Source organism: Erythrolamprus reginae, chromosome 13 (assembly GCF_031021105.1).
Source record: "Erythrolamprus reginae isolate rEryReg1 chromosome 13, rEryReg1.hap1, whole genome shotgun sequence".
Lineage (NCBI taxonomy): Eukaryota > Metazoa > Chordata > Lepidosauria > Squamata > Dipsadidae > Erythrolamprus > Erythrolamprus reginae.
The window spans coordinates 7,212,497-7,240,267 of NC_091962.1; the positions used below are offsets into that span (position 1 = coordinate 7,212,497).

General features: G+C 44.9%; 2 protein-coding genes across 2 annotated transcripts in view; one reads left to right on the forward strand and one right to left on the reverse strand.

Annotated features, from left to right (window-relative positions):
* DPF2 (double PHD fingers 2) overlaps window positions 1–27,771 on the reverse strand; it is a 110,146-nt gene that overhangs the window by 16,567 nt on the left and 65,808 nt on the right. The window contains exons 11-13 of the transcript XR_011560503.1: window positions 23,728–23,933; window positions 22,069–22,254; window positions 7,404–7,733 (exon numbers count right to left, since the gene is read on the reverse strand). The gene's annotated coding sequence lies outside the window, so the exon portion shown is untranslated. The remainder of the gene's footprint in view (window positions 1–7,403; window positions 7,734–22,068; window positions 22,255–23,727; window positions 23,934–27,771) is intronic.
* LOC139175451 (solute carrier family 22 member 6-A-like) lies at window positions 6,109–27,271 on the forward strand. The gene is made up of 10 exons (XM_070766576.1): window positions 6,109–6,507; window positions 7,473–7,576; window positions 9,099–9,253; window positions 17,157–17,325; window positions 19,091–19,214; window positions 19,997–20,112; window positions 22,002–22,216; window positions 23,737–23,845; window positions 24,672–24,875; window positions 27,073–27,271. Exons 1-10 carry the CDS (start codon window positions 6,109–6,111, stop codon window positions 27,269–27,271), a joined length of 1,794 nt encoding a protein of 597 aa, XP_070622677.1.

Here is a 27,771-nt window from a genome sequence, read left to right on the forward strand (position 1 = left end):
AACGTATAAAAAACAATAATGCCTGATAACAGGCTATGAGGTACGTCTACATTCTTAGACTTCTCAAAGAGTAATAAAGAATCTTCCTTCTCTTCCGACACAGAGAGGAAGTGACTAGACAGCGTTTACATCATAAATGGGGGGAGCTAAATTAACATACAAGAGTTAACTATTTAACTACTGAATGTCTCTGGATGTCTCTGGGGGCTGTCAATACACAGCGTGACACCCATTCTTTGGCAGTCATCAGGGACATTGGTTCACATAAGGCACATCTTGTTGGATAGGTATTCGTGTTGATCAGCTGGCAATGGCTTATTCAGCCATTCAGCCTCACTGGAGGTTTTTTCAAGAAGAGACCGGATAGCCATTTGACCAGGATGGAGTAAAGTCTCAAAGTCAAAGTCACACCTTTATTGTCAATGCACAACATGTGTACAATGAAATGGACTGAACCTGCCTTAGTGCAGCCGACCCAAGAACACAAAATACATCTCGATAAATCTATCAGTGAAAACCATACATGAATTAATCAGGAAATCTCCAGAACCGTAAAGCCTACAAACTTGAAATTTGCCACATATGATCCACTTGGCTTCTAGATGCTCACTAAGTAAGGGTTCTTCAAAATGACCATCGGAACATGAGTATTTCTTATTTTTATTATTAGCAAGCTCTGATGCTAAGGAGTTCTACTTATCATAATTTTTTTTTTGGGGTGGTGGTGGTATTTTATTTTATTTATTTATTTATTAGATTTATATGCCGCCCCGAGTTTGTGGAGAGGGGCGGCATATAAATCCAATAAATCTAATCTAATCTAATCTCTCCGCAGACTCGGAACAGCCAACAACAGCAAAAAGACAATATGAACAAATCTAATATTAAAAGTAATGTAAAAAACCCCAATTTAAGAAACCAATCATACAAACAGACATACCATGCATGAATTTTATAAGCCTAGGGGGAAGGGCATATCTCAGTTCCCCCATGCCTGACGACAGAGGTGGGTTTTAAGGAGCTTACGAAAGGCAAGGAGGGTGGGGGCAACTCTGATGTCTGGGGGGAGTTGGTTCCAGAGGGTCAGGGCCACCACAGAGAAGGCTCTTCCCTTGGGCCCCGCCAAACGACATTGTTTAGTCGACAGGACCCGGAGAAGGCCAACTCTGTGGGACCTGTCTTACACTCTGAAAAATATATACATACATACACATATACATACATACAGTAATCGGCAGCAAAAAAATTTACTGCCACACTGTGGGTGTGGCTTGTTTTGTGGGTGTGGCTTAATTACCATGTGATCTGGGTAGGAGTGGCTTGCTGTCCATGTGACCAGGTGGAAGTGGCTTGAACAATCATCATTGTTCAAGTGAACTGTTAAGTCCTTGACTTACATCCTTACCAGTGTCGCTCGCCGGGGTGACAATTTGCTTTGCGTTTCTCGCGCTTTCCTTCCTGGGTCGCCCACCCCCCGCCTCAGGCTGGGTAGCTAGGCAAACGGGTGCTGCCGGAATCATAAATGCTGCCAGCGCTGCTTCCACCCACGCCGTCTGCTTGCACCTCAGGTGGGAGGTGGCCGTGTGAGGCTGGAGGGGAGCCAGGCAGGAGAGAAGGAAGCTCGTCCGAGGCCAGGAAGGAGGAAAGAGGAAAAAAGCAAAGAGCGCAGACACAGCAGCAGGGGGAAAAAAGGAGAGCCGGGCTGAGACCAGCAATCCAGGAAGTGACAGCTGCCAATCAGCTGGAGCTGCGCACGCATCTTCATTTCCGCCGGTGGAACTGCATTCCACCCCGTCCTGCCTGCTGCCCACCCCCTGCATACATACATACATACATATATATCTTTTACCTAAAGGTTAAAGCTACCGCCTTACAGGCAGACTCCTCAGGTTCAAATCCCAGTAAGGGTATAGCTAGCTGATGAGAGCAAAAGAGCTTGAAATAGATCTATACTAGTCTTCTTCTTCCTTCTCATTATCAGTCAAAATATGTTACACATAGAGAACACAGCTTGTTGACTATAAAAATTAACTGCCTTGAATAACCCCTTGAATTTAACAATTCCAAATTACGAAGGAGATTATTATTATTATTTTTTTTAAAAAAGATTTTTCTTTTTACCTGGACGGGCCAGCAGACTGAGCTTGGCTTGCATTGCACAAACAAGATAATTATATAAGAGCGCATTCTAGTTTGGGGGACGTTGATTCTAATCACTGTTAAATTAAGCTTGCCAAGATCTTGCTAAGCCATTTCAATTGGGGAGGGGTGGGGGGCGGTTGAGGGAGATCAGCTCTGTGCCACTTCTAATTGTTGGTTCAGTTGCAAATCATTTGTTTTGATTCAGAAGGTGACATTTTTTTTGCACGGAACTGAATGGTTGAACTGGCTGCCATTGTCTTCAGATCAAATATCAGCCTTTTATTTTCTCTTTCCCTTTCTCCATAAATAAGGATGAATATGGGATTTATAGAATGTTAGATATTAAGGATATGCAGTGATACCTCGTCTTACAAACGCCTCGTCATACAAACTTTTCGACATACAAACCCGGGGTTTAAGATTTTTTTGCCTCTTCTTACAAACTATTTTCACCTTACAAACCCACCACTTCCGCTGGGATGCCCCGCCTCCGGACTTCCGTTGCCAGTGAAGCACCCGTTTTTGTGCTGTTGGGATTCCCCTGAGGGTCCCCTCCATGGGAAACCCCACCTCCAGACTTCCGTGTTTTTGCAATGCTGCAGGGGAATCCCAGCATCGCAAAAATGAGCACTTCACTGGCAACGGAAGTCTGGAGGTGGAGTTTCCCAGCGAGGGGAGCCTCAGTGAAATCTCAGCATTGCAAAAACACAGAGGTCCGGAGGTGGGGTTTCGAGGACTTCGGTGTTTTTGCAATGCTGCAATTTCACTGATGCTCCCTTCGCTGGGAAACCCCACCTCCAGACTTCTGTTGGGATCTGGGGTTTCCCATGGAGGGGAGCCTCAAGGGAATCCCAGCAGCGCAAAAACGGGTGCTTCGGCTGGCAAAAAGGGTGAATTTTGGGTTTGCACGCATTAATCGCTTTTCCATTGATTCCTATGGGAAACATTGTTTCGTCTTACAAACTTTTCACCTTAAGAAACTCATCCCAGAACCAATTAAGTTTGTAAGACAAGGTATCACTGTATTTTTTTGGGGGGGGGGGGGGGTTGTCTCTTTTTCTTTCTTTGTTTCAGTTTTCAAAGTTTGGTACTACTTATAATGTTGGAGAGATGGAGTTATGGGAGGGGAGGGGGAAGGTAGAAAGTAAAGAAGCTCCTTAAAGCACAATAACGATATGGAAATTTGGCATATGTATACGGTTGGATGTTGGTACTGTGTTTTGTCATTTACATATGTTTTATCTTAAGGTGGATAAAAATAAAAATTATACCCGGAAAAAATGATCAGGCTTTTAAAACAAAGCCTGCCCCAAAGTAGCTTAATCAAACCTCATTCATTCATATTGCACCTTTATCATGTTTATGCCATCACTCTGCTAAACAAATAATTCCCTCACCACTGTCAAACTATTCACTAAGGCCGCATTACTATTACTATTCGTCTTCTCATCGTTCTTGTCACCCATCTCCTCTCACTAATGACTGTAACTTGTTGCTTGTCTCCTTACATTAATATCGATTGTTTCCTGATTGCTTATTTCTACCCTATGACAATCATTAAGCGTTGTACCTAATGACTCTTGACAAATATATCTTTTCTTTTAGATACATTGAGAGCACATGCACCAAAGATTGGTTGTAAGAGGCCCAGAGTCCTTAGGGAGTTGGGCAGCATAAAAATCAAATGAATGAATGAATGAATGAATGAATGAATGAATGAATGAATGAATGAATGAATGAATGAATAAATAAATACAAATTCTTTCTGTGTACAATCACACTTGGCTAATAAAGAATTCTATTCTATTCTATTCCTTATTCTATTCCTTATTCTATTCCTTATTCTATTCTATTCCTCTATTCTATTTGACTAGGGTCCCATCGACTCAACAATGCCGTTTGGCGGCTCCCAGGAGAAGAGCCTTCTCTGTGGCGGCCCCGACCCTCTGCAACCAGCTCCCCCCTGAGATTAGAACTTCCCCCACCCTTCCTTGCCTTTCGTAAACTCCTTAAAACCCACCTCTGCCCTCAGGCATGGGGGAACTGAGATAACTTCCCCAGGCTTATACTGTTTACGGTTGGTATGTTGTGTGCATGTTTTTTTTTAAATTATGGGTTTTTAGTTTTAATTATTAGATTTGTATTATATATTGTTTTCTATTACTGTTGTGAGCCGCCCCGAGTCTACGGAGAGGGGCGGCATACAAATGTAATAAATAAATAAATAAATAAATGATAGATAGATAGATAGATAGATAGATAGATAGATAGATAGATAGATAGATAAATAAATAAATAAAATACCACTCTATAGTAGTTAGATCTCACCTAGTTACATCACACCCTGAGTACTGTATCCAGTTTTGGTCACCACACTACAAAAAAGGCATTGAGACTCTAGAGAAAGTGCAGAGGAGAGCAACCAGGATGATCAGGGGACTGGAAACTATAAGATACGAAGAGCAGTTGCAGGAACTGGGCATGGCTAGCCTAGCAAAGAGAAGGACCAGGAGAGACATTGGAACATCTTCCAATATTTGAGGGGCTGCCACAGAGAGGAGGGGGTCAGGCTGTTTCCCAAGGCACCAGAAGGCCAGATAAGGAATAGTGGATGGAAACTGACCAAGGAGAGAGTCAACCTGGAAATAGAAACATAGAAACATAGAAGTCTGACGGCAGAAAAAGACCTCATGATCCATCTAGTCTGCCCTTATACTATTTCCTGTATTTTATCTTAGGATGGATATATGTTTATCCCAGGCATGTTTCAATTCAGTTACTGTGGATTTATCTACCACGTCTGCTAGAAGTTTGTTCCAAGGATCTACTACTCTTTCAGTAAAATAATATTTTCTCATGTTGCTTTTGATCTTTCCCCCAACTAACTTCAGATTGTGTCCCCTTGTTCTTGGGTTCACTTTCCTATTAAAAACACTTCCCTCCTGGACCCTATTTAACCCTTTAACATATTTAAATGTTTCGATCATGTCCCCCCTTTTCCTTCTGTCCTCCAGACTACACAGATTGAGTTCATGAAGTCTTTCCTGATACGTTTTATGCTTAAGACCTTCCACCATTCTTGTAGCCCGTCTTTGGACCCGTTCAGTTTTGTCAATATCTTTTTGACGGTGAGAACGATCAACCAGTGGAACAGAAGTTGCCTGCGGACGTTGTGAGAGCTCCAACACTTGAGACTTTTAAAGGGAGATTGGACGGCCATTTGTCTGAAGTGGTGTAGAAACTCCCGCTTGAGTTGGGGATTGGACTTGATGACCTTACAAGGTCCCTTCCAACTCTAATAATAATCTATTTTTTGTAAAAAATATATATATATATATTGGTACTTGCTTTCTTAGATAGCTGGCTCTGAGCCCTGAATGCCAACGACTTAGAAGGACCAAAAAAAAAAATCTAATTTCTTCGACTTGGCCTGGACTGACCCCGCCGTTGCTACCTTACCAACATCCCCGAGAAATAAATCCTGCTTCTCTTTCTTTGCATCTCTCTCCCAAAACCCAAGAGGGGAAAAAAGCAGCTAAGCTAGCTTAATTCGGCAGGAGATGATCCCGGCGGGAAGCAATCCGAAACCAACAAAGCGGACTTTCACAATCCGAAACTCCCGCACCTCAGCTCGCCCCGTTCATTCCTGGAGGGGCAGGGAAAGAACTGGAGTGAAATCAAAACACACCCGGGGGAAAAGCAAAAGTAAAGAACGCACAGCTGAATCTGTTTTCCCAGCCAGCGGGAGAAACGAGGACTTTTCTCCCGCAACCGGTTTCCCCTTTCAACGCCAGAACAGATGGGCCCGGCGGGAGTCCGGCGGGCATTGCGTAACCCGCTGGGTCCCCTCCGACGCGTCCTCTCTTCGCTCTGTCTTCGTTCCAGTCCTGCAAAGTAGCCAAGACGGGCATCTCCCCGCCGGTAAAGCCGACTTTGCCGTCCACGGAATCCTTCCGTCGTTGTGCCATGGCGTTTGCGGAACTTCTGGACCAAGCAGGCGGCATGGGACGGTTCCAAGTCTTGAACGTGGCGCTGTTGTGTTTCCCGATGCTCCTGATGGCAGCTCACAACCTGTTGCAGAACTTCACGGCAGCGGTGCCCGGGCATCACTGCCGGGTGGCCTCGAGCAAGGCGTGCGCCGAGGGGAACGCCACGGGAAACGCAGATTGCCAGGCGCTGCTCAGGGCGTTCGTGCCCCAGGATGGGACCTGGAGGCCGGAGAAGTGCTGGCGTTTTGTCACCCCGCAATGGCAGCTGTTGGAGTTTAATTCGACGGGACGGGAGCCAACGGAGGCCAAACAGGAACCGTGTCTGGATGGGTGGAACTACGAAGGGACGGTCTTCACGTCTACCATTGTAACCGAGGTAAGAAGGAGGGTGGTTTACCCACCTGGTGGAAGATGTTCTGTTCTTTCTCGGCCCATTCTATTCTTTCCCCTATTCTTATTCCATTCTATTCTATTCTATTCTATTTTCTACTCTATTCTATTTTCTATTCTATTCTATTCTATTCTAGAATAGAAGAGGGAATAGAATAGAATGAAATAAGAATAGAATAGAATTAGAATAGAATAGAATAGAATTAAGAGAAGGGAAGAGAAAAGTAGAGAAGAGGGAACAGATTAGATTAGAATGAAATAAGAACAGAATAGGATAGGATAGGATAATAAATAATAATAATAATAATTTATTAGATTTGTATGCCGCCCCTTTCCGAAGACTCGGGGCGGTTCACAACAACGATAAAAGCAATATTATACTGGCACAAATCTAATATTAAAAAAAACCCTAAAAACCCTATCATAATTAAAAACCAAAAAGCACATACATACCAAACATAAATTATAATAAGCCTGGGGGAAAGGTGTCTCAAATCTCCCATGCCTGGCGGTATAGGTGGGTCTTAAGTAGTTTACGGAAGACAAGGAGGGTGGGAGAAGTTCTAATCTCCGGGGGGAGTTGATTCCAGAGGGCCGGGGCCGCCACAGAGAAGGCTCTTCCCCTGGGGCCCGCCAGACGACATTGTTTAGGCGACGGGACCCGCAGAAGGCCAACTCTGTGGGACCTTATCGGCCGGTTAGGATAGGATAGGATAGGATAGGATAGGATAGAGGAATGGAATGGAACAGACCTGAATAGAAAACAGAAGGAGGGAGGGCGGGAGAGATAGAGGGAGAGACAGAGACAGAGAGACAGAGACAGAAAGGAGGGAGGGACGGATGGAGGGAGGGAGAGAGGGATTCTGGGAGTTGAAGTCTTACATTGTCAAGTTTGAAGATCCCTGGAGTTGTGGATGATGATACTGTATTTCCATTCTTGTCATCCTGCAGTGGGACTTAGTGTGCGATTCCCGGAGCCTCCAGCAGCTGGCTCAGTCTATCTACATGGCCGGGGTGCTGGTGGGTGCCATCGTCTTCGGGGGCCTCTCTGACAAGTAAGAAGTAGATTGGGGTTTTTTTCCATCAAAAAGAAGCCAGCTTCTTTTGACCATCATTGGAAACTTGGTATATGTCACAACGGATCCATCAAAAATTGATTCAAAGTCTAATGCCACAGCGATATCTTGTTGAGAGAAACTTTTTCAAGCAAACCTGTTTTGGGGACAAAATGATGAGGGGGTTATTCATTCTTTCTCTTTCTTTCTCTCTCTCTCCATCCCTCCCTCCTTTCTCTCTCCAACCCTCCTCCCTCTTTTCTGTCTCTTTCTTCATCCCTCCCTTCTTTCTCCCTCCCTCCCCCCGTCTCTCTACCTCCCTCCCTCCATCCTTCCTTCCTTTCTCTCTCTCCCTCCCTTTCTCTTTCTGTCTCTCTCTCTCTCTCCATCCCTCTCTCCCTCTTTTCTTTGGCTCTTTCTTCATCCCTCCCTCCCTCCTTTCTCTCTCTACCCCCTCCCTTCCTCCTCTCTCTCTCCATTCCTCCCTCCCTTTCTCTATCTATCTCTCTCTCTCCAACCCTCCCTCTTTTCTGTCTCTTTCTTCATCCCTCCCTTCTTTCTCCCTCCCTCCCCCCGTCTCTCTCCCTCCCTCCATCCTTCCCTCCTTTCTCTCTCTCTCCCTCCCTTTCTCTTTCTGTCTCTCTCTCTCTCCATCCCTCCATCCCTCTTTTCTCTGGCTCTTTCTTCATTCCTCCCTCCTTTCTCTCTCTACCCCCTCCCTTCCTCCTCTCTCTCTCTCTCCATTCCTCCCTCCCTTTCTCTCTCTCTCCCTCCCTCCCTCCCTCTTTTCTGTCTCTTTCCCCCTCCCTCCCTCCTTCCCTCTGTCTCTCTCTCCATCTCTCTCTCAATAATCTATCCATCTACAAATCATATACACACAGAGACATATAGCACAACCCCCTCATCATTTTGTCCCCCAAAACAGATGAACATATATTCATCTTTTCTTACACTTTTCCTTTAGTCCGTGTTTATTTTTTAGCCTTGTGTTTTTAATAAAAATTAGGATTGAAAGGCTCTTGAGTCACTGAACTAATTCCGTATAGTTAGCCCTTGATTTATGACCACAATTTCCACTGCTAAGGAAGATAGTTGTGAGGTGAGTTTGGCCCCATTTTATGACCTTTCTCGCCACAGTCGTTAAGTGAATCACTGCAATTATTAGCTTAGTCCCAGTTGTTAAGTGAATCTGGTTACGCCATAGAGGTCACAAAAGGGGATCAGGTGATCCCGGGTCACTGTAATTGTCATAAATAGTTGCCAAGCATCCAAATTTTGGTCAGGTGATGACCATTCGGTCATAAGTACAAGGACCGCTCCTATATCACTTTTTTCAATGCCATTGTGACTTTGAATGGTCACTAAATTCATGGTCGTAAAGTGAGGACTATCTGTACTTTCTTCTGGTCATCCATCTCCCCTTTATTCTTCTTCAGGACACACCACCAACACACACACATCCTGCATGAGATTTTCACAGCGCCACAAACACACCCGGTTAATTTATTTTTCCTTCTTGTAGATTCGGGCGAAAAGCTTTGCTTCTCTGGTCGTGTTTCCAGATGGCGGTTTCTGGATCATGCACAGCCTTTGCACCCAGCTTTAGCGCTTATTGTGCCCTGCGTTTCCTAACCGGCATGGCCCTTTCCGGGGTTGGCCTCAACTGTGTGTCCTTGTGTAAGTTCTCTCCCTCTGGCAACTCCAAATACGATGCCTCCTGCAAAATGGCTGGCTGGGGAATTCTGGGAGTTGAAGTCCAGCCGTATTAAAGCAGGCTAGCGGGGGAATTCTGGGAGTTGAAGTCCAGCTGCATTAAAGCAGGCTAGCTGAGGAATTCTGGGAGTTGAAGTCCAGCCGCATTAAAGCAGGCTAGCTGGGGAATTCTGGGAGTTGAAATCCACCCACATTAAAGCAGGCTAGCTGGGGAATTCTGGGAGTTGAAGTCCAGCCGCATTAAAGCAGGCTAGCTGGGGAATTCTGGGAGTCAAAGTCCACCCACATTAAAGCAGGCTAGCTGGAGAATTCTGGGAATCGAAGCCCCATCCATCTTAAAGTATGCTGACTGGGGGATTCTGGGAGTTGAAGTCCACGTATCTCAAAGAAGCCAAGTTTGAGAAACTCTGACATAGGTCCATTTTGGTCACCACACTATAAAAAAGACGTTGAGACTCTAGAAAGAGTGCAGAGAAGAGCAACCAGGATGATTAAGGGACTGGAGGCAAAAATTATATAAAGAACAGTTTCAGGAACTCGGCATAGGGAGACACAAAAGCAGTCTTCCAATATTTGAGAGGCTGCCACAGAGAGGGGGGGGGGGGGTGTCAAACTATTTTCCAAAGTACCCGAGGGCCAGACAAGGAATAATGGATGGAAACTGACCAAGGAGAGATTAAACTCTATAAAGTGCTCTATAAAATGAATCAATCCTGGGTCTAGAAAGCTTAGAACTACGACGCCTTAAACATAATCTAAATATTGCCCACAATATCAGCCCACAACGTCCTGCCTGTCAACGACAACTTCAGCTTCAACCACAACAACACAAGAGCACACAACAGATTCAAACTTAATATTAACCGATCCAAATTGACTGTAAAAAATACGACTTTAGTAATCGAGTTGTTGAAGTGTGGAACTCATTACCAGACTCTTTAGTGCCATCCCCTAACCCAACACTTTATTTATTTATTTATTTATTTATTATTTGGATTTGTATGCCGCCCCTCTTCGAAGACTCGGGGCAGCTCACAACAAGTGGAACAAATCATAAATAATCCGACTAAATTTAAAATATTTGAAGATTTAAAAAACCCCATATACTAACAGACACGCACACAAGCATACCATGCATAAATTAAACGTGCCCAGGGGGGAGATGTTTCAGTTCCCCCATGCCTGACGGCAAAGGTGGGTTTTAAGGAGTTTACGGAAGGCAGGAAGAGTAGGGGCAGTTCTAATCTCCGGGGGGAGCTGGTTCCAGAGGGCCGGTGCCGCCACAGAGAAGGCTCTTCCCCTGGGGCCCGCCAACCGACATTGTTTAGTTGACGGGACCCGGAGGAGGCCCACTCTGTGGGACCTAATCGGTCGCTGGGATTCGTGCGGCAGGAGGCGGTCTCGGAGATATTCTGGTCCAATGCCATGAAGGGCTTTAAAGGTCATAACCAACACTTTGAATTGTGACCGGAAACTGATCGGCAGCCAATGCAGACTGCGGAGTGATGGTGAAACATGGGCATACCTAGGTAAGCCCATGACTGCTCTCGCAGCTGCATTCTGCACAATCTGAAGTTTCCGAACACTTTTCAAAGGTAGCCCCATGTAGAGAGCATTACAGTAGTCGAATCTCGAGGTGATGAGGGCATGAGTGACTGTGAGCAATGAGTCCCGGTCCAGATAGGGCCGCAACTGGTGCACCAGGCGAACCTGGGCAAACATCCCCCTCACCACAGCTGAGAGATGGTTTTCTAATGTGAGCTGTGGATCGAGGAGGACGCCCAAGTTGCGGACCCTCTCTGAGGGGGTCAATAATTCCCCCCCCCAGGGTAATGGACGGACAGGTGGGATTGTCCTTGGGAGGCAAAACCCACAGCCACTCCATCTTATCCGGGTTGAGTTTGAGTCTGTTGACACCCATCCAGGCCCCAACAGCCTCCAGGCACCGGCACATCACTTCCACCGCTTCGTTGACTGGGCATGGGGTGGAGATGTAGAGCTGGGTATCATCAGCATATTGATGATACCTCACCCCATGTCCTTGGATGATCTCGCCCAGCGGTTTCATGTAGATGTTAAATAGCAGGGGGGAGAGGACCAACCCCTAAGGCACCCCACAAGGGAGAGACCTAGGAGCCGACCTCTGACCCCCCACTAACACCGACTGCGACCGGCCAGAGAGGTAGGAGGAGAACCACTGGAGGACAGTGCCTCCCACCCCCAACCCCTCCAGCCGGTGCAGAAGGATACCATGGTCGATGGTATCGAAAGCCGCTGAGAGGTCAAGGAGCACCAGGACAGAGGATAAACCCCTGTCCCGGGCCTGCCAGAGATCATCCATCAACGCGACCAAAGCAGCTTCCGTGCTGTAACCAGGCCTGAAACCCGACTGCTGGGGACCTAGATAATCAGCCTCTTCCAAGGACCGCTGGAGCTGGAGTGCCACCACCTTCTCAACAACCGTCCCCATAAATGGAAGGTTGGAGACTGGACGATAGTTATTAAGTACGGCTGGGTCCAGGGAGGGCTTCTTGAGGAGGGGGCGCACAAGCGCTTCTTTATAGAGTGTTGGAAAACTCCCCTCCCCAAGGAAGCGTTGGTAATCTCCTGGGCCCAGCTCCGTGTCACCTCCCTGCTGGCCGAAACCAACCAGGAGGGACACAGATCCAGTAAACAGGTGGCGGAACTCACAGCTCCAATGGCCTTGTCCACTTCATCAGGTGTCACCAGATCAAACTCTTCCCAGACAGGTGGACAAGTACGTGCCCCAGTCACCTCGACTGACTCGTTGTCAGTCGACTCTGTTTTACAATTGGAGTCGAGGTCGGCCCGGATCTGAGCGACTTTATCAGCGAAAAACGTGTTAAAATCCTCGGCACTACTCTGCAAGGGCTCCCCAACTCCCCCCTGGTTGAGAAGGGAGCGGGTCACCCTAAACAGAGCGGCCGGGCGGGATTCCGCTGATGCAATCAAGGCGGCATGGTACGCGCATCTTGCCGCCTTGAGCGCCACTTTGTAAGTCTTAATAAAAGCTCTTACAAGTGTTCGATCAGATTCAGACCTACTCTTCCTCCATCGCTTCTCTAGACGTCTCTTTTGGCGTTTCAATTCCCAGAGCTCCTCGTTGAACCATGGGGCTCTACGGGGTCTAACGCCACGGAGAGGTCGCAAAGGCACAATCCGGTCAAGAGCCTCCGCCGCAGCCCTGTTCCAGGCCTCCGCGAGAGACTCCGCCGAACTGTGGACGAGTGCCTCTGGAATAACCCCAAGCGCCGTCTGAAAGCCCTCTGGGTCCATCAGGCGTCTGGGGCGGAACATCTTCATTGGTTCCGCCTCCCTGCGGGGAAGGATTGGAGCCCGGAAGTCAAGCCGTAGTAGAAACTTTACCCTTAGACTATCCACGGTTGACCTCTCCAGATTCCTAAGAGGTCAGTAAGGGGCGAGAATAAGTGCACTAGCGTGCCTTCCGTCCCCTGTCCTATTGTCTCTCCTATATCTCTTTTTTTTTCTATTCCTATATCCTTTCTCTATTGTTTCATTGATATATTTTATTCCTATATCTTCTCTTCTATTCTTTTCCTGATATATTTTACTACGAGTATATCCTCTATACCCTTCATTGTGTATTGGACAAAATAAATAAATAAAAAGTCCAGAGTTTAAACTACCGATATATATCCGCTTTCATTTTCTCTATCCACCATTCTGGATTCACCCAATATGTTGATCAGATCAATTAAACACTGGGTCCAAACTTGCTATAGAGGGCTAATTTAAATTTGAACTCATTGCATCAATCCATAAAACGTTCATTCCATCACCTGGTTAAATGCAAATATTTTATTTATTTATTTTATCCAATACACAATGAGGGTTTTAATGGGTATATATCTATATACACATAGCAAAATACATGGTGAAGGTTATAGAGGAGATACTCATAGTAAAATATATCTAAGAAATAATAGAAAAGAAGGTATAGTAATAGAACATATCAATGAAAGAATAGAAGAAGAGATATAGGAATGTATACGATATAGAACTCAGTCTGGGTAAAACAGACCATTCAAATACAATCAAGATAAAGTGAGATGCTAATACTAAACCTTAGTAAGACCACGCCTAGAATACTGGTCACCACACTATAAAATGATGGGGAGACTCTGGAAACAGTGCAGAGAATAGCCAGGATGATGAAATGATGAAGAGACAGGAGGTTAAAACATACGATGAACAGTTGCAGGAACTGGGCATGTCTAGTTTAATAAAAAGAAGGACCAGGGGAGACATGAGAACATCTTCCAATATTTGAGGGGCTGCCACAGAGAGAAGCAAGGGGGGGTCAAGCTATTTTCCAAAGCACCAGACAAGGAACAATGGATGGAAACTGACCAAGGAGAGATTCAACCTGGAAATAAGGAGGAATTTCCAGACAATGGGAACAATCAACCCATAGAACAGAAGTTTATTATTTATTATTATTTTATTTATTATTTAGATTTGTATGCCGCCCCTCTCTGCGGACTCGGGGCGGCTCACAGCAAAATATAACAATCGTAACAAATCCAAATAAATTTAAAATATTTTAAAAAGTTTAAAAAAGAACCCCATTTACTAACAAGCACACACACAAACATACCATTCATAAATTGTACATACCCGGGGGCATAGTTCCCTCTAAGCTGAGCAGTGAGCAATCGCTCACTTAAAAATCATCATCAACTCAGAGTTTTCCAAACCTGCCCAGAAGCCGATAGGGAAAGAGTGAGAGGGAAGGAGAGAGAGAGGAAGAGAGAAAAACAGATAGAAAAAAGAGAGGAAGGAAAAGAGAAAGAAAAAGAATGGGAGTAAGGAAGAGAGAAAGAAAATCAAAATCTAGTTTGAAACTAGCTCAACTATTTAAGTGGCATTTTGATATTGATAGAGTTGCCCTATTATGAGCTCACTATTATAGACACACAGGACAGTATTTTATTTTGAAATTCTCTGAGGCAAAACAGGGTGGGTTGTTTATTTGTTTGTTTATTTATTTATTTATTATTTCTGTGCCGCCCAGTCCCAAAGGGACTGCCGCTCAGACACTATACTTTTCTGCCCACCTCCCCAAAATATTAGAGGGAACACTGCCCGGGGGAGGTGTTTCAGTTCCCCCATGCCTGACGGCAAAGGTGAGTTTTAAGGAGTTTACAGAAGGCAGGGAGAGTAGGGACAGTTCTAATCTCCGGGGGGAGTTGGTTCCAGAGAGTCGTGGCCGCCACAGAGAAGGCTCTTCCCCTGGGGCCCACAAACCGACATTGTTTAGTTGACGGGACCCGGAGAAGGCCCACTCTGTGGGACCTAATCGGTCGCTGGGATTCGTGCGGCAGAAGGCGGTCTCGGAGATATTCTGGTCCAGTGCCATGAAGGGCTTTAAAGGTCATAACCAACACTTTGAATTGTGACCGGAAATTGATCGGCAGCCAATGCAGACAGCGGAGTGATGGTGAAACATGGGCATACCTAGGTAAGCCCATGACTGCTCTCGCAGCTGCGTTCTGCACGATCTGAAGTTTCCGAACACTTTTCAAAGGTAGCCCCATGTAGAGAGCATTACAGTAGTCGAACCTCGAGTTGATGAGGGCATGAGTGACTGTGAGCAATGACTCCCGGTCCAGATAGGGCCGCAACTGGTGCACCAGGCGAACCTGGGCAAATGCCCCCATCGCGACAGCTGAAAGATGGTTCTCTAATGTGAGCTGTGGATCGAGGAGGACGCCCAAGTTGCGGACCCTCTCCGAGGGGGTCAATAATTCCCCCCCCAGGGTAATGGACGGACAGATGGAATTGTCCTTGGGAGGCAAAACCCACAGCCACTCCGTCTTGTCTGGGTTGAGTTTGAGTCTGTTGACACCCATCCAGGCCCCAACAGCCTCCAGACACCGGCACATCACTTCCACTGCTTCGTTGCCTTCAGAAATTCAATTAATACCATTAAAACCGGAACTCTTTCTTCTTGGAATAATTAGACATAAAGTTACAATAAATGACAGGCATCTGATCCTACATATAACGACCGCGGCAAGAATTATATAAGCGCAAACCTGGAAACAGGAAATCGTCCCAACAATGTTTAATTTAATAACAAAAATATATGAGGTAGTAGAAGTGACAAAGCTTACATATGAACTACAGGACAAAGATATTAAGGAATTCCACAAAACTTGGGGCAGGTAGTATATCTGGATTACTAAAAACAAAATAAAAGAAAAGAACAATGAGAATAACGATAAAGTTATTCAAGTTACCAATTTTAGAGAGGAAAATTAAACTGTTATTAAGAGGAAATGTTGTCGTTACAAGGCACTACTATACCATAGAGGAAATGAAAATAATCTCAGAGAAACGGATACGTTAACGGAAAGGTTAACAAGATATATGTGTAACAATTAAGGGAAAAATACTGCTATAAATGAACAAGCTGCAAAATCAATTATCCTGCCACTCAGCAGGTGTAAATATTAAGCTCTGATACCAAAAATAACCCATATATAAAACATAGAAACATAGAAGACTGACGGCAGAAAAAGACCTCATGGTCCATCTAGTCTGCCCTTATACTATTTCCTGTATTTTATCTTAGGATGGATATATGTTTATCCCAGGCATGTTTAAATTCAGTGACTGTGGATTTACCAACCACGTCTGCTGGAAGTTTGTTCCAAGGATCTACTACTCTTTCAGTGAAATAATATTTTCTCATGTTGCTTTTGATCTTTCCCCCAACTAACTTCAGATTGTGTCCCCTTGTTCTTGTGTTCACTTTCCTATTAAAAACACTTCCCTCCTGGACCTTATTTAACCCTTTAATATATTTAAATGTTTCGATCATGTCCCCCCTTTTCCTTCTGTCCTCCAGACTATACAGATGGAGTTCATGAAGTCTTTCCTGATACGTTTTATGCTTAAGACCTTCCACCATTCTTGTAGCCCGTCTTTGGACTCGTTCAATTTTGTCAATATCTTTTTGTAGATGAGGTCTCCAGAACTGAACACAGTACTCCAAATGTGGTCTCACCCGCACTCTATATAAGGGGATCACAATCTCCCTCTTCCTGCTTGTTATACCTCTAGCTATGCAGCCAAGCATCCTACTTGCTTTTCCTACCGCCCGACCACACTGCTCACCCATTTTGAGACTGTAAGAAATCACTACCCCTCAATCCTTCTCTTCTGAAGTTTTTGCTAACACAGAACTGCCAATGCAATACTCAGATTGAGGATTCCTTTTCCCCAAGTGCATTATTTTACATTTGGAAACATTAAACTGCAGTTTCCATTGCTTTGACCATTTATCTAGTAAAGCTAAATCATTTACCATATTACAGACCCCTCCAGGAATATCAACCCTATTGCACATAGAGTCATCGGCAAATAGGCAAACCTTCCCTACCAAACCTTCCCATATGTCACTCACAAACATGTTAAAAAGAATAGGACCCAGAACAGACCCTTGTGGCACACCGCTTGTAACCTGTCTCTGCTCAGAATACTCGCCATTAACAATAACTCTCTGATGTCTATGCTTCAGCCAGCGTGAAATCCACTGAACTATCCAGGGATTAAGTCCAATCTTCACTCATTTATCTCTACAGATTTTTATGTATACACACTCTATAAATGTTGTATTGTTGCTTTGCCTACTTTCTTTTTTAATGTAAATAATTAATGAAGTATTTTTCAAAAGAAAAAAGAAATTCAATCCTGGAGGCTTTTCAAGAAGAGATTTGACTGCCATCTGTCAGAAATGGTGTAGGGTCTCCTGCTTGGGCAAGGGGTCAGAGTAGATGACCTCCAAGGTCCCTTCCAAGTCTGTTGATCTATTTTCCAGCTGTGGAGTGGACGCCGATGCATTCTCGAGCCACAGTCAGCATGGTGACCGGGTACAGCTACAGCCTTGGGCAGTTTATCCTCGCAGGAGTGGCGTACGCCATCCGGGACTGGCGTTGGCTTCAGTTAGCCGTCTCCCTCCCCTATTTTGCCTTCTTCCTCTACGGCTGGTAGGTGGTTTTTCCATCCTTTTTGCAACCAAAGATTCCATACGGCAAGAGCGGGAAATTTATTTCCCTACCTGAGAAACTGGGACTGGAGATTGTGCAGAAATGGATAGATTAATAATGAAAATTAAAGTTAAGGGAGAATATGTATGTATGTATGTATGTATGTATGTATGTATGTGTTGTGGTTAGCTCTGGCCCAGCTCCTGCCCCAAGGACTGTGGATGTGGGGGAGACATCCACATGCTGCAGGCCTGTTTTGCCCCCGGTGGAATCTGCTGATGAAGGCTCCTCTGACCAAGAAGACATGAGTGACAGGGAGGAGGAGTGTGTGGCAGACAGCTCAGAAGGAGATCAATTATCTAGCTCCTCCTTGGATTCGGAACAAGAGTTAATGATACAGCCACGCATGCGGAGAGCGATGCATAGGCAACAACAACTGAGAGATTATTATCAAAGAAAATGAGGCCACCTGTGGTTGGGTGGGGCTGTGGTCATTAGTGAGGCTGCTATAAAGAGCAGCCTGTGGGTTTGGCCATTGCGGAGGATTATCTGATCGTTGTGTTTCATGACTGCTTTACTGACTTTGACCTTTTGTGTGCTGATTTTGAAACTAAACCAGGGCAAAGTGTGTTTCATTTTGTGAAAGAAGAAGGACTGTGAATTGCCTCACAGCTGCAAGCTAAGTATCACAGAACTGATAAGGGACTTGTACAAATTACCAGTTTGTTTGGAGACGAGTGCTCTTTGCTATACCAAAAGAGGGCTTGGTTTAAGTGAATTTTCATTATAAAGAACATTGTTTTGAATTTTCAAACGTGTGTGTGTGTCTGAAATTTGTACCTGTGAATTTTTGGGAGGATTCTACCAGAGAGCCCGACAGAACAGTATGTACTTACTTACTTATTTGATTTCTATGCCTCTCTTTTCCGCAGACTCAGGAATACTACACTGCTCAAAAAAATAAAGGGAACACTCAAAGAACCCATCCTAGATCTGAATGAATGAAATATTCTCACGGAATACTTTACTTTGTTCTGTACAAAGTTGAATTTATTTATTCATTCATTCATTCATTCATTCATTCATTCATTCATTCATTCATTCATTAGATTTGTATGCCGCCCCTCTCCGCAGACTCGGAGCGGCTCACAGCAATAATAATACAATGTAAACAAATCTAATATTTAAGTTAATTTAAAACCCCAATTTAGAAACCAATCATACATACTAGCATATAAATTTTATAAGCCTAGGGGGAGGGAAAGTATCAATTCCCCCATGCCTGACGACAGAGGTGGGTTTTAAGGAGCTTACGAAAGGCTAGGAGGGTGGGGGCAACTCTGATATCTGGGGGGGAGTTGGTTCCAAAGGGTCGGGGCCGCCACAGGGAAGGCTCTTCCCCTGGGGCCCGCCAAACGACATTGTTTAGTTGACGGGACCCGGAGAAGGCCAACTCTGTGGGACCTAACTGGTCGCTGGGATTCGTGCGGCAGAAGGCGGTCCCGGAGATATTCTGGTCCGGTGCCATGAATGTGCTGACAACATGTGAAATTTATTGTCAATCAGTGTTGCTTCCTAACTGGACAGTTTAATTTCAGAGAAGTTTGAATTTACTTTGGAGTTATATCGAAACTGGACCGAAAGAGGGGAAAGCAGGACAGAGTGAGAGCGGGTTGAGAAAGAGACCCGTAGGATGAAACGTAGAAGGTGGAGATCGGCCCAGGCCCCCTCTGTCTCCACCGCCCTTCATTTCTTTCTCGCGCAGGTGGTTCAGGGAATCTTCCCGCTGGTATGCCACGGTGGGCAAACTCGACCGGGCACTCAAAGAACTGCAGAAGGTGGCTTGGATGAACGGGAAAAGGGATTGCCAAGAGAAGCTCAGCCTGGAGGTATGAAATCCAAAAAGTAGCGTGGTTGTGTTGCTTCCTTGGCAAGTGTTGTGTTTGGGCCTGGGCCAGCCGTTGCTCCCACAGATGGGAGAGACGCGGCACAAAGTGAATGTGAAAGCCTGGCTGACAGCCAGGAAGATGTGGCAGACAGCCAGGAGGATTCAGCAGACAGCTCAGGGCATTTGGCCTACAGTCCCTCGGACAGTCTTTCCTCGCTCAGTTCGTCTGCAGGTCAATACACTGATCTACGTAGCCGAAGAGCTATGCAAAGAAGGGATCGCTTTAAGGACTATTACAAATCACTATAGGAGCACCTGGGTTGGGTGTGGTTCTCTTAATGAGGGCTAAAGGGATAAAAAGGGAACAAGGGCCAAGGCAAACTGTGGCTGTTTATCTGTGTTGTTTTGTGGTTCCTGCTTCGAAGTTTCTGTGCCGTTTGGAGTTTTCAACCCAGCTTTGTCAGACAAGCGGGAGGTGAAAACTCTGGGACTTACTGTTCACATCAAAGATTCGAAAGGACTCCTGAAACGTCTTTGCTCATTCCAGGTTGTCTTTGTTTGTTTTTCCCTGTGGTTTTTTTTGTATGCAGCTGAAGTAAGTCTTGCATTGTTTTCGGACATTAAGAACTGTTTTTTGAGTAAGCTATCCATCTGTCCAACCATCCATCTATCCATTTATTAATTCACATGTCCATCCTTTAATCCATTCCCTGGTATTTCAGCTCCAGAAAAAAACCTCAGCATTAGATAAACGGCCATTTCTTTTCCGGCTTCTTTTCCCAGGTTTTGAAAAGCAAACTCCAGACCGATAATTCCTCAGCCAACACCAAGTTCCCGGTGGCTGATTTGGTGCGGACGCCATCCCTGCGCCGAATCACCGTGTGCCTTTCCTTTGTCTGGTAAGCAAAGCAGGAGGAAGAAGCCCCCAAAGAAACACAGGAACGAAAGCAAAGTTTTCATTCTTCTTGGGTTCGTGAGTATAGATGGTCCTCAACTTACGCCTGCAATTTGAACTAGAGTATCTGTTGCTAAGCGAGGCAGTTGGTTAAGTGAACATGGCCCAATTTTATTTTATTTTATTTTTGCCATGGTTGTTAAGCGCATCAGGGCCGTTGTTAAGTGAATAGCAAATCTGGCTTCCTCCAGTCTTGCTTGGTTGCACCTGGTGGTCGTGTGACTCCAGGATGCTGCAATCGTTATACACGCAGGCTTGCTGGCTGCCCAAAAGACCCGGATTTTGATCCTGTGATTGTCCGAATGCATAAAGGTTGCAAGGGTGAGGATTGGTTGCAAGTGACTTTTTTCTCCAACGCTGTTGTGATTTTGAGGGGGGGGGAGGGTTTCGCTAAATGAATGTCGGTAAGTTGAGGACTGCCTGTAAGAATTTCCACCGCGTTCCTTTCCTACGGGGAATTTCAAAGGCTAAATCTCCTTGTTCCAATATCAAGAGAAGTGACATATTCTTCCCCCCACAAAAAACAGCCCTTTGAGGTGGGTTGGGCTGGGAGAGAGAGAGAGGGAGATTAGGCCAAAGTCACCCAGCTTTCTTTCACGTCTAAAGTAGGACTAGAACTCATCATCTCCTGGTGACTGGCTCAAAGCCACCCAGTTGGCTTTCATGCCCAAGGCAGGACTAGAACTCACAATCTCCTAGCGTTTGAACGGGTCCAAAGACGGGCTACAAGAATGGTGGAAGGTCTTAAGCATAAAACGTATCAGGAAAGACTTCATGGACTCAATCTGTATAGTCTGGAGGATAGAAGGAAAAGGGGGGACATGATCAAAACATTTAAATGTGTTAAAGGCTTAAATAAGGTCCAGGAGGGAAGTGTTTTTAATAGGAAAGTGAACACAAGAACAAGGGGACACAATCTGAAGTTAGTTGGAGGAAAGATCAAAAGCAACGTGAGAAAATATTATTTGACCGAAAGAGTAGTAAATGCTTGGAACAAACTTCCAGCAGACGTGGTAGAAAAATCCACAGTAACTGAATTCAAACATGCCTGGGATAAACATATATCCATCCTAAGATAAAATACAGAAAATAGTATAAGGGCAGACTAGATGGACCAGGAGGTCTTTTTCTGCCGTCAGACTTCTATGTTTCTATGTTCAGCTCAAAGTCACCCAATTGGCTTTCATGCCTAAGGCAGGACTAGAACTCACAATCTCTTAGTGCTCAGCCCAAAGTCACCCAGTTGCCTAAGGCAGGGCTAAATAGCACCATAGAGACTTTCATTTCTTTTATTATTATTATTATTATTATTATTATTATTATTATTATTATTATTAATTGGATTTGTATGCCGCCCCTCTCCGCAGACTCGGGACGGCTCACAGCAGTAAAACAGTACAACAAAATCCAATACTAAAAAAGCAGTTAAAACCCCATTATATAAAGACCAATCATACATACAGACATACCATGCATAAAATTGTAAAGGCCTAGGGGGAAAGAGTATCTCAATTCCCCCATGCCTGGCGGCAGAGGTGGGTTTTAAGGAGCTTACGAAAGGCGAGGAGGGTGGGGGCAATTCTGATCTCTGGGGGGAGCTGGTTCCAGAGAGCCGGGGCCGCCACAGAGAAGGCTCTTCCCCTGGGTCCCGCCAAATGACATTGTTTAGTTGATGGGACCCGGAGAAGGCCCACTCTGTGGGACCTAACTGGTCGCTGGGATTCGTGCGGCAGAAGGCGGTCCCGGAGATAATCTGGCCCGGTGCCATGAAGGGCTATAGGTCATAACCAACACTTTGAATTGTGACCGTCTTAATCCCATTGGCCACTCCAGGTTCTCCACCAGCTTTGCCTATTATGGTCTGGCGATGGACCTGCAGAATTTTGGCGTCAACGTCTACCTTATCCAGGTGATATTCGGCGCGGTGGATATTCCGGCCAAGTTGGTGTCTTTCCTTGTGATCTGCTATTCCGGCCGTCGCATCGCTCAAGCGTTGAGCCTCATCTTAGCTGGGCTGTCCATTGCAGGGAACATCTTTGTATCTCATGGTGAGTTTCCAGGAATGGACTGACCGATCATTTCATTTCTGCAAAGCAAAATTATTTTTGCAGTTAATTTTCTGGCAAAAATATGAAAGCTGCAACACCTTTCAAGACCAGCAGAGGGCAGCTAAGGGGCAGAGAAAACTGGGTTTGGCTGCCATCTAGTGTCTGTCTATGCATTTGCGCAACCAAAACCGTAAATACTGTATCAGGAGAGTCCAACCTTGCCAACTTTAAGATTGTGGACTTTTTAAAAAAAATATATTTTTATTGATTTTTTTAGAATTTTACAAAAAACAAAACAGAAAGCATAAAGTGTACCATCACCATGCAGAAAAAAAAATCCCTTCACCAGGGAAGAATCCATTTTGTATCCTTCATTTGCTTTGTCTCTGGGTTACATTGTTCATTCTTTATAGAGTGATTGAATTTTATTTCTTACATTTGCATCGCTTACTGATGTTGTTAATATATAATGTTTAACCTTCTCCCACCGCCTCATTGTTGCTGCTAATTTCTCCTCATTATAATTATGCAGTCTAATTTCCATAATTTCATAGTGAATGTGATCCGCCATGTATCTGCACCAATTTTTTATCGTCCATTTATTGTCATCTTTCCACCCAAGCACTATAGTTGCCTGGGCACTTTCTATCGCTGCAATTTTGATTTCTTCATATTCTCACTATTTTTTATCAATAATGCCGCTTCCTTAGTTATTTTCCAATTACCATTCGTAATTTTATTCACTTCCATTTGTATTTGTTTCCAGAATTTTTGAACTTTATTACATTCCCAAAACATATGCATAAAATACTCCTTTTTCCTTGCACCCATGCCAGCAATTTCCTTTCCTCGTTGTTTGAAAACGTGCTAATTGCACTGGTGTATAATACCATTTATGTAGTATTTTTCTTCTCATCTCTCTTATTCTTGTGTTTTTAATTTTTTTAATATTTTCATTTAATACCTTCCATATCCCATTCATCAATTTCTAATTCGTCCTGCCAATATCTCGTCAGTCCTTTTACTACTTGCTCTTCCGCTTGTAATAATTCTCTATATACGTTACCTGTTTGTGCTTTTATATTCTTATACTTATCCCTTAGTATCTTTTCTAAATTTATTTCTTGTCTCATAAATATTTCTTTGTTTTCCCTTTTACTTAAATATGTGTTTATCACATTGATTTGTAACCAGATTGTGGACTTCAACTCCCAGAATCCACAAGTCTTGGACCACAAGTTATCAAGGTTGGATGCCCAATGTTATTCCGCATTTCGTTCGAACCACCAATTTATTTCAGCGAATGGGTAGTATTGTTCCATGGTGCCACGGTGGATTAAAATTCAACCTATTTTTTTTTTATGTGTGTCCAAATCAAGAAGACATATTCCGGCTTTATGGGATGTGCCGACTGACCCATCAAGACCCTCCAAAGTAATCTAGCTTCTGATTAAGCACATTCACCAATAAATCGAAGTCACGGCAACACCAACACCCACTGGTTTTCTGACCTTCTCTAGATATGCAGATCCTGAGGACCGTCTTCGCTGTCTTTGGGAAAGGATGTCTAGGCGCATCTTTCAGCTGTGTCTTCTTGTACACTGGGGAACTCTACCCTACAGTGATCAGGTACCACTCAGCGATATTCTGGGATAATGTTAGCAACAGCCTGTTTGCCTCCGAGAACATGGAAGGGTGACTTTGGTTGCAACGTTAGCTGTGGAATTAAAAGAGAGGGAAGTCTCAGAGGAACAGAATGCAGGAAGTCCTCAATTTATGGGCCACAACTGAGCCCCAAATTTATGTCGTTAAGCGAGACATTTGTTAAGGGAGTTTTGCACCATTTGATGACATTGGTTAAGTGAGTCACTCATCATTCTCATTTAACGACCCATGTAATCCCTGAATGGAGCTAGCAAAGTGTTTATGGCCCATTGCCCTTCCTGTTGCCAATGCGGAGTTTTGTTCAGCAGATCTATTCTCATTGTGCCCAAAGAGAGAAACAGCTGCCTCTACCTAGGATCAAACTCACAAAACTCCTGATTGTGAGGCAAGAGCTCTACTTCTAGGGCACTGCACCACTCTTTTCAGTGAATCACTGCAGTTGTTAAATAACATGGTCGTTAAGTGAATCGGCCTCCCCCCCCTTGACTTGGCTTGTCCAGAAGGTCACCAAATGTGTTCACGTGGCTCCTGGGCATTGCAACTGTCATAAGTGTGAGTCAGTTATCATGCAAATCATGTGACCAGGGGGATGCTGCAAGGAAGGTCATGTATGTCTCACCCTACTGCTTCAAGGTGAATTTTCCAACTCTCGTGGTTGTAAGTCTAGGACTTGCGCTATAACTCCAAGTGCCCTGTCCAGGAGCAAGGCATATCGGGAGTATCCCGATCCACTAGAAATGAGTTGGTGAGTGATGAGTAAAACTTAATCCTTCCCTCTGTTGCACGGCAGGCAAACCGGGATGGGCTTTGGGAACACCATGGCACGTATTGGCGGGATCGTGGCCCCTCTGGTGAGGATGACCAGCGAATATCTCCCATCCCTTCCCCTGGTCATCTATGCTACGGCCCCCATCATCTCTGGGATGGCTGCCTGTTTCCTGCCCGAGACGTTAAATGTACCGCTACCAGATACAATAGGAGACGCAGAGAGCAGGTTAGCCACAATAAAGCTGGTTTCTTTGTTTCATGGCATCTAGAAAACCCTTCCTACATAAGGATGGTGGGAGGGGAGGGGGGACTGGAATTGTTTGGGGAGATGATCGATGGCAAGCAAATCAAAAGTCACATTTTTGAATCCATTAAAGCCAAGATCTATTAACTCTGGCCCTTGATTTAATGCAATGTTTTTCAACCTCTATCGTGCAGTTTTTCTTGGTGAGATTTTTCAAAAAGTGGTTTGCTATTCCCTCCTTTCTAGGGCTGAGAGCAAGGGACTGGCTCACGTGTCACCCAGCTGGTCTCAAGCCTAAGGCGAGGCTTTTAACTCACCGCCTCCTGGTGATCACCCCAAAGTCACCCAGCTGGCTTTCATGCTTAAGGTTAAACTAGAATTCACCATCTCCTGGTGATTAGTTTAAAGTCAGAGAGCTCACTTTCATGCTTAAAGTGTAATTAGAACTCACCATCTCTTAGTGATCATCCCAAAGTCACCCAACTGGCTTTCATCCTTAAGATGGAACTAGAATTCACCATCTCCTGGTGATCGGCCCAAAGTCACCCAGCTGGCTTTCATCCTTAAGATGGAACTAGAATTCACCATCTCCTGGTGATCGGCCCAAAGTCACCCAACTGGCTTTCATCCTTAAGATGGAACTAGAATTCACCATCTCCTGGTGATCGGCCCAAAGTCACCCAGCTGGCTTTCATCCTTAAGATGGAACTAGAATTCACCATCTCCTGGTGATCGGCCCAAAGTCACCCAGCTGGCTTTCATCCTTAAGATGGAACTAGAATTCACCATCTCCTGGTGATCGGCCCGAAGTCACCCAGCTGGCTTTCATCCTTAAGATGGAACTAGAATTCACCATCTCCTGGTGATCGGCCCGAAGTCACCCAGCTGGCTTTCATCCTTAAGATGGAACTAGAATTCACCATCTCCTGGTGATCGGCCCGAAGTCACCCAGCTGGCTTTCATCCTTAAGATGGAACTAGAATTCACCATCTCCTGGTGATCGGCCCGAAGTCACCCAGCTGGCTTTCATCCTTAAGATGGAACTGGAATTCACCATCTCCTGGTGATGGGCCCAAAGTCACCCAGTGGCTTTCATCCTTAAGATGGAACTAGAATTCACCATCTCCTGGTGATCGGCCCAAAGTCACCCAGCTGGCTTTCATCCTTAAGATGGAACTAGAATTCACCATCTCCTGGTGATCGGCCCAAAGTCACCCAGCTGGCTTTCATCCTTAAGATGGAACTAGAATTCACCATCTCCTGGTGATCGGCCCAAAGTCACCCAGCTGGCTTTCATCCTTAAGATGGAACTAGAATTCACCATCTCCTGGTGATCGGCCCAAAGTCACCCAGCTGGCTTTCATCCTTAAGATGGAACTAGAATTCACCATCTCCTGGTGATCGGCCCAAAGTCACCCAGCTGGCTTTCATCCTTAAGATGGAACTACAATTCACCATCTTAAACTAGAATTCACCATCTCCTGGTGATTGGCCCCAAAGTCACTCAGCCTGTATTTATGTCTAAGGCAGCACTAGAACTCAAAATCTCCTGCTTTCCAGTCTAGTGTCTTGACCACAGCAACAAACTGCCCTTCCATAATTTGTTTTACTTTGCCAAATGGATGCCTTAAACTTGGCATCCACTTTGGGGCCATTAGACTCTAGCCCCCTGGCCAACGAATCTAGGTACATCTGTTATTCAAACGGGAGTGAATGATTTTTAAATGTTATTAGGTTTTTTTTGAAGAAATTAGTTAAATTAATTGGATTTTTAGATATTTATACTGTATACAGTAGTACCTCTAGATACGAGCTGCTCTACATGCGAGTATTTCAAGATACGAGCCACGAGGGGAGAGACATTTCTGTTCTAGTCCGGAGCTCAAATTCAGGATACGAGCCGAGCGTCCACTAGGTGGCGCAAGAATCCTTGCTTTTGGTTATCTCGGAGGGGAAAAAAGTTATTTGTTCCAGATACGAGTTGCCTCGAGATACAAGCTCCCTTATGGAACGAAATATGCTCGTATTTAGGGGTACTACTGTATTGTCTTTTGATATGTTGTAAGCTGCCCTGAGTCCTCCAAGAGGGGCGGCATATAAATCCAATCAATCAATCAATAAACTGCCTCCTCCCTCTGCCTTTTAAATTCCTCTCCCTCTTTTAATTGTCCCGTCTTAGGAAAGTGGAGGAAGAAAAGAGAGAAGACGGCGGAAAAGATGAGGTCTGTCGTCCAGGCGCAGTTCTCCTGAGTATGAAAGAAATGAAAGAGACGCAGAGAGATTCCAGGCTACCAGAAAACCTTGAAAATAGAGTCGAAATGGACATTTCCTCTGACATCCACAAAGGAGCCATCATGATTTCCAATGCATTAGGATAATATTATTAAACTCAGCAATAGTGCATTAAAAAAAACAAAAAGTTCCTGCTTTCTTATAGCATATCCAAGTGTTCTGTCTGGGTCCCCCCAGACGCCAACACCAACCAAAAAGAGTAGCCAGACACACTGGTAAAAAGCAAAGGCAGTTTATATAATTCAAAGCAAACACAGGTAACAAAAACTGTTCTTACAGACAGAAACACGATGAAGCTTCACAGAGGTTTCACGAAGGCCAGGCAATAAAACAGGATTCTTGCTGGCAAAAACAACGCTGGAGATAATAAAACCCACGCCTCCCCCAAGTCTTCCAGACTTCTAGGCCACAAGCCAAGATCAGAGACACCGAGAATCGAAGCAAGGTCACAGGACTCCCAATTGATAACTCTCCACAAGACTGTAAGGGCGGGCCTGCCTTTTCAACCCTGCTGAGGAGAACCACACCCAAACCCAGCTGTTGCCAATTCAGGGATGGAAATACCTTTCTAATTGGCCCCGTCTTT